Raw genomic sequence first — 6,930 nt, forward strand, 5'->3', positions numbered from 1 at the left:
GAGGATGAGCAGAAGGGTTCAGGTGCTTCTGTCAGATCGTATTTCCAGCTGCAGGATAATTTTAGGGTTTTTTTTAGGGATGTAAAAGGTTTGGAAAACAACGTCCATTTTGAACAATCTGGTCTCAAAGTTTCATTTCATTTTTATTTTCCTGAACATCATTAAAACCTTTTGAACCTGCAGATCAGAGGCCTTCCTCCTGCAGGGTCTCCCTCATCTTGCTGAGATGTTCCTCCTCACTGCGTGTCCGTTCCTCTCTGTCGGACAGCAGGAGATGATCTGTTTGCTTCCTCTGAATGTGCGACCCGCTGCTGCTGAACCTGAGCAGACACCTGACGGCCTGCTGGCACACGTTGAAGGAGAACATCAGAGAGCCGTGAGCATCTGTAGGGATATTAGCAGCAGATTAAATGAGTCTAATGCTGATTAATCTTAAATCAGCCTCAGAGTTTCCAGATCTGAGGACTGAAGCGTTTCCTGCGTGTTTACACGGACTCAGCCACATCAGAGCGCCATCACAAAGGAAGCGGGCAGCTTTGAAGGAGCTGCAGTGTGTTCAGGTTTCAAAGCGGGAGGTGGGGGTGGGAGGATGATCCTGCAGGTTGGCTGCTCGCCCTCAGGGGGGAGTGTGTAACAGGGAGGCAGGAGTTTCTAGATCTCCAAATGATGAATAATACTCCTCGTTAGCTGCCAATCGGATTGATTTGTTCTTACAGCAAATATTAGCTTAATCTGCTGCTGCGTATCGATGCTCCCTTTGTGCCTCAGAAACTCTCCTCTGTGACCTCAGAGGGCCCATATGACCCAGAGCAGCCTGAACTTCCCCTAAACACCAGAGCTAACTAAGCTAACGGCTGGTAGCTCTGACCCTCAGCTGATGGAGGATTTCATTTCTGAAAGTTTCCTAACCTGAGCCAGTGGTTCAATAAAAAGATTGAAGAGGCTTAATGGGCACAGATACAGCTGGTATCATCTGACCTTCATCTTCACCTCTTGGAGCTGTTTTTGTTTTGTTGGTAAGAAGGATGGTTCCCTGAGACCCTGTATAGATTATAGAGGTCTGAACCAGATCACAGTAAAGAACAAATACCCTTTGCCCCTTTTATCCTCCGCTTTTGAGCCTGTCCAAGGAGCTACAGTTTTTACCAGATTGGATCTCAGAAATGCCTATCATCTTCTTCGTATAAGGGAGGGAGACGAATGGAAAACGCCTTTAAAACCCCCATTGGACACTTTGAATACCTAGTCATGCCTTTTGGTTTAACTAACGCACCTGCTTGTTTCCAAGCCTTAGTTCAAAGATGTCCTGAGAGACTTTCTGAATATTTTAGTTTTTGTTTATATTGATAAAATTCTCATTTTCTCTAAGAACCTGTCAGAGCACAGGATTCATGTCTGCCAAGTACTTCAGCGCCTTCTGGAGAACAAGCTCGTTAAGGCCGAGAAATGTGAGTTCCACAAACCATCAGTCTCCTTTCTGGGTTTCATCCTTGAGGGCTTGCAAACTTTTATCGTCGTTTTATTCGGAACTACAGCCAGACAGCTCTACCCCTAACATCACTCACTTCTACCAAGACCCCCTTTGTCTGCTCCTCTTAGGTTGAGGCTGCTTTCAATCATCTTAAGGACCTTTTTGCAAATGCTCAAGTGCTTATTCAGCCTGATCTCACAAATCAGTTTATTGTGGAAGTTGACATCTTCGATTCAGGAGTTGGAGTCGTCCTCTCCCAGATCTCTGACTCTCACACCCATGTGCCTTCTAATCTCGCAGATTATCCCCCGCGGAGAGAATTTATGATGTTGGAGACCGAGAGCTATTAGCCATTAAGCTTGCACTCGAGGAATGGAGACACTGGCTAGAGGGAGCAGCTCAAACAGTCATGGTATGGACAGATCACAAAAATCTCTCCTACATTCAGTCCGCTAAGAAACTAAACCCTTGTCAATCCCATTGGTCTCTGTTTTTCTCCCGGTTTAACCTCTCAAAATCCTACCATCCTGGATCTTGTAACATTAAACCTGATGCTCTCTCCAGACAGTTCGCCCCTGATGACTCTTAGAAGTCTCCTGCACCTATTCTCCCTCCTAGCTGCTCTGTTGCCGCTGTCACATGGGAGATTGAGGACCTTGTGAATCAGGCTCAGCAGTCTGAACCTAACACTGGGACTGGTCCACCCCACAGAATTTTTGTCCCTTCCATGATTCCTGCATGGGTCATAAACTCCATACCTGCAAGTTTTCGGCTCATCCAGGTGTCAGTCGGACTGTGGCTCTCATTGATCAATGTTTTTGGTGGCCCTCCTTACAGAAGGATGTCAAGTAGTTCGTGTTAGCCTGCCCGACCTGCGCTCGGAACAAGTCCTCTCATCAGCCTCCTGCCAGATTGCTACAAGGTTTACCCATACCCAAGAGACCCTGGTCTCATATTGCCATAGACTTCATCACTGGACTACCCACCTCCAAAGGTATGACCACCATACTCACAATTATCAACCATTTCTGTAAGGCCTACTATCTTGTTTCGCTGAGAAAACTACCCACAGCTCTTCAAACAGCCCAACTCCTGGTCAAGCACGTTTTCCGCCTTCATGGGATTCCCCAAGACATCCTCTCGGACAGTGGTCCCCAGTTCATCTCTCAGGTTTGGAAGAGTTTTTGTTTGGCCCTCGGGACCAAAATCTCACTCACTTCTGGCTATCATCCTCAGTCAAATGGTCAAGTTGAACGTATGAACCAGGAGTGTGAGGCCAGTCTTTAGATGCCTGTCAGCAACGAACCCCACCGATTGGAGCCAGTTTCTCCCCTGGGTTGAGTATGCCCACAACACCCATGTCTCATCTGCCACCGGACTCTGCCCTTTTGAGGTATCTCTCGGGTATCAGCCTCCCCTTTTTCTGGCCGAGGAGGCTGACATCGCTGTTCCCTCAGTTCAGCACCACATTCCGCCACTGAAGAGCTTTCTGGAACAGGACCGCAGCGGCTCTCGGACGGACTGCAGAACTGAACCGTAGGTGGGCTGACCACAGGAGGAGGGTCGCCCCTACTCTCACCCCGGGCCAAAGGGTTTGGTTCTCGACTCGGGACATTCCCCTTAAGGCCATGACCAGGAAGATGTTTCCACGCTTCATCGGTCCTTATGAGGTGGAGAGGACCATCGGCCCTTCCGCTGTCCCCCTTTGCCTCCCCTCCACTCTCAGGATCCACCATGACAGTTTCTCCGTGTTTCATAATGTCTCTCTGTCTTCAATAATGTCTGTCTGTCTTTAATAATGTCTCTCTGTGTTCCATCATAAAGTGATCAGATGAGCAACTTGTCTCCAGGTCTCTGCAGAACCTGATCACCTGAAGAAGAAGGAATCCAGCCTTTGTTTCAGGTGTGTTGGATCCATCTTAAATTCTCAGGGCATTTCTCTTTAAACTAGCTTGAGTGTTTTTATCTTATGGAACGATGGTTCTGAAACTCTACCTCTCCTGCTTTTTTCAGGTGATCACTGGATCCACACAGCTGACCTTGGCGAAAGGTTATAATGTGAATCACAACTGAGTCACATCTAAAGCATGAAGGGGAGCAGGCCTGAGGATCAGGGCTGAGAAGCATTGGAATAGAAAGTTTTGCTGTCTCAGAGCTACTGCTGCCATGAAATCATCATTTCCTAATCAGCTCTCCGGTTGGTCACAGCAAATGTTCTCCCCTCACTCATGTTTGGTTTTAGGTTCTTTTTTTCCTGGAGATGTCTTCATGTTGAGGGGGAGCCATTGCTGTATACTATCGCCTCGTGCTTGCTTGGCTTCCTTAGAAAGTGGAAACTTCTGACCATTCAGCATTTTCTGATCGTCTGTTTATAGATTAGCACCAGCAGTGAGGGAGGCCGTTTTAATATCCTGAACTACAGTTAAGCCCAAACGTGTTCAAAGACTTGACAAATTTAAAATGTAAAAGATTAGCTATTTTCAGCAAACAAATTCATAAACAAAAACTACAGGTTAAAAACTTTTTCATCTCCTTTTCAATCATTTAAGGAATTAAACCCTCCTGATCACTGAGAGGGCGGAAGGCCTCCTAACCATCACCCTAAGCAGTAGCTCCCTCCACAGATCCTCCACCAGGCCCAGTTCTGGACCCTGGATGAACCATTCCAGAAAATCCTCCCATCCAGTTGGAAGAACCGTCTTATTTATGTTAAGAGATCCTCTAAACCTAAATTTGCCAGGGTGTGAATACTTTATTGCACTGCTGGACTGTTTATGATTATATGAATGAAATGTGCTCTGAGATATTAGTTTTGAACGGAAGTGGACCCGCAGCGGAGTGGACCCTCCCTGGGTGAAGCAGATCTGAGGCTGATAGCAGCTTTTCATCCTCCTCCTGTTTAGCTTTGAGGAAGAAACGAAGCGACAGGAAATGAAAGGTCAGATAGGAAGCATGAATGTAGTGAGACGTGGCTCAGATCCGCTGCAGCAGACGGGCTCCAGACGGGCTGGATGCAGGTAAACACATGGCTGTAGATCAGAGAACTGTCTAAGGGACGGTTTAACATCTGAGCATTTAGGCTTTACTCTGAAAAGAGAAGCCAGATCAACTCTGTTAAACCTCTAGGATGGTTTTTCAGTTTTCCCGATAATTAACAAGGTCTACCAGTCAGGGAATATTACCGGTGTAAAATTAAAAGCATCCATGTCAACTGTTTACGATAAACTAGAACTGAGGGGCCACACCCGCCGTTTCTCAACAAAGCTTTTGATTTTTTTGTTTTGTGGGAAGTTTTTCTCCCTCTGCTTCATGACGAGTTAAATAATGTCAAAACCAGATCCTTTATTAATAAAAGATTAGTGTAGACCAGAAACAGCAGAAACATTGAGCAGGTTCTGACTCATCATGGTGCTGTGATGTCATCAGACGGCTCCAGAAGAAGATCACATTAAGAACACGTCACAGCAACATCAGAGAAGACAGTAAACATGAAGCCTGTTGATGTTTCCTGTTAGTTTGGACAAAGTGAACACAGACGGACCAGAACCATTGAAGGGTTCGCATGAACAGAACCTGCCGGTTCCATCAGCAGCTTCAAACTACGTCCATGTTTTTCTGAAAACCTCCCATGTTTCAGACAATGAGGACAGGAAGTGGAAAGGAGAAATCAAAGCGGGTCTTTAGACGACATCACAGCGCAGACACCTTCACTCCTCCGTCTCTTCCTCTTCACTGTAGTCGCTCAGGGGAAACTCACGGCTGTCTTTGTTTGTGTTGTAGCTCTTCCTGTGCATCATGCACTCCTGGTCAATGATCGCCTGAAACACAGTACATTGGATTTAGATGTGATGTTAAGTTATAAATAATCCAAGAATCCCTGAGGAACACCTTTAGGGTCAAAGGTTCTCCAGGGCAGAGGAGATACTACAGCATTTTGCCAAACAGACTTCTAGACCGCCCTGGGGTCTCCCTCTGGACTTTACAGGAGACCTCCACAGAGAGCTGTACATGAAGAAGCTCTTCATTCTGCAGGGCAGCAAATGTTTCACCAAACCTTGGAGTGAGATTGTGCTCCTCTTTTTTCCAAATTACAGCTGTTGAATATTTTTGAAATTAATATTTATCAAACATGTACCTTTATTTTTATGATAAAACAAGGTCAGTCTCCTGATACTTTCAAGAAATATTTTGTTAAGAACTGCCAAGTGCATTCTTATAATACTAGACAAGCTTTGTCTTTTCATTTACCGTTAAGTATTAAAACTCAAGTGCAATTTTCTTTTCGGCATCGTGGTGCAAAATTATGGAATGAATATGGAAAATATTTGGAATCTTCAGAAATAAATGGTAGAAAGTCTTTGAAAAAAATACTGTTATCCAAAAAAGACAGTGATGTATGATTTTACAAAAATTTGACCCCCTGAAATCTGAATGCTAAAATGTAAAAATAATGTTACTGTACATGTCTATTCTGTTTTCTCTGAAAGGACTTTCATAATGTGAGCTGCCTGATATTTTGTTGGTTTACGGGTGTGGCCTTGGTATAAGCCCTAAAGGGTTTCTGTCACACTCCATCACATTTTTTATTTTTTTATTTTATTCTATTGGTGTATTCTGAGTTTTTATTTTGATCTGTGAAAATAAATAAATAAAAAAATAAAAAAATAGTTTGGACCCTTGTCAGAGTCAGATAAGAACAGGTGCAGCTAGGTTGGACATTTTTGTGAATAATAATAGGTGGGCTGGCGTAAAAATAGGGACTGGATCTGAACCTGGCATGTCTATGTGTGTTAGCACTAAGGTGGTGTTGAAAACACGGACTGGATTTTTATCACAATGGTATTTTTATACATAAATAAGTGGAATGGAGTTGAGTTTTAATGTCATTTCTTCGGATTATTTACCATTTTCTCCTCTTGAACAGGCGGGTTACGCAAGAGGAAGCAGAGTGGAGCGTACAAGATGTTGATCACACCAATGAACACCATGAGACAGGGGAAACCCACTGCCTGGACCAGAGCGCCCCCTGTGGAAGGTCCTGAAACAGCAGAAAGAATAAATCTTTCTGACAAAAGTTTCTTGAATGTTTTCCACCACATATTCCTGCTGGATGGCGTTACCTATAGCAAAGCCCATACAGAGCGCCACGTCAGCGATGGCGTACACACTGCCGTACACAGAGGCATGGCGGATGTCGACCAGGTAAGCCATTATGGCCATCATTGAGGAGTCCACCATCCCTGAAGAAGCAAAACACAGAGTTCACCAAACCTTCACACAGAAGATATTTAGGTATGTCAGAAGCTTTGGGAATGGAAGTCACCAATAGCGAAGCCCAGACCGCCATTTGGACCAATCAGACCGTAGATGCTGGTGGCAAAAGGAACCTAAAACATGGATGGATGGATGGATGGATGGATGGATGGATGGATGGATGGATGGATGGATGGATGGATGGA

The 6,930-nt window shown here is 44.9% G+C and overlaps 1 protein-coding gene across 1 annotated transcript in view; it reads right to left on the bottom strand.

The window, feature by feature from the left end:
* Window positions 1-4,839: 4,839 nt before the first annotated feature.
* LOC107097909 (chromaffin granule amine transporter-like) overlaps window positions 4,840-6,930 on the bottom strand; it is a 10,710-nt gene continuing 8,619 nt past the window's right edge. The window contains exons 11-14 of the mRNA XM_015395256.1: window positions 6,795-6,858; window positions 6,592-6,711; window positions 6,376-6,509; window positions 4,840-5,289 (exon numbers count right to left, since the gene is read on the bottom strand). Of these exons, the coding sequence (XP_015250742.1) occupies window positions 5,179-5,289; window positions 6,376-6,509; window positions 6,592-6,711; window positions 6,795-6,858 (429 nt within the window). The 3' untranslated portion in view covers window positions 4,840-5,178. The remainder of the gene's footprint in view (window positions 5,290-6,375; window positions 6,510-6,591; window positions 6,712-6,794; window positions 6,859-6,930) is intronic.

The sequence above is a fragment of the Cyprinodon variegatus genome, unplaced genomic scaffold, assembly GCF_000732505.1.
Source record: "Cyprinodon variegatus isolate N-32 unplaced genomic scaffold, C_variegatus-1.0 Scaffold732, whole genome shotgun sequence".
NCBI lineage: Eukaryota > Metazoa > Chordata > Actinopteri > Cyprinodontiformes > Cyprinodontidae > Cyprinodon > Cyprinodon variegatus.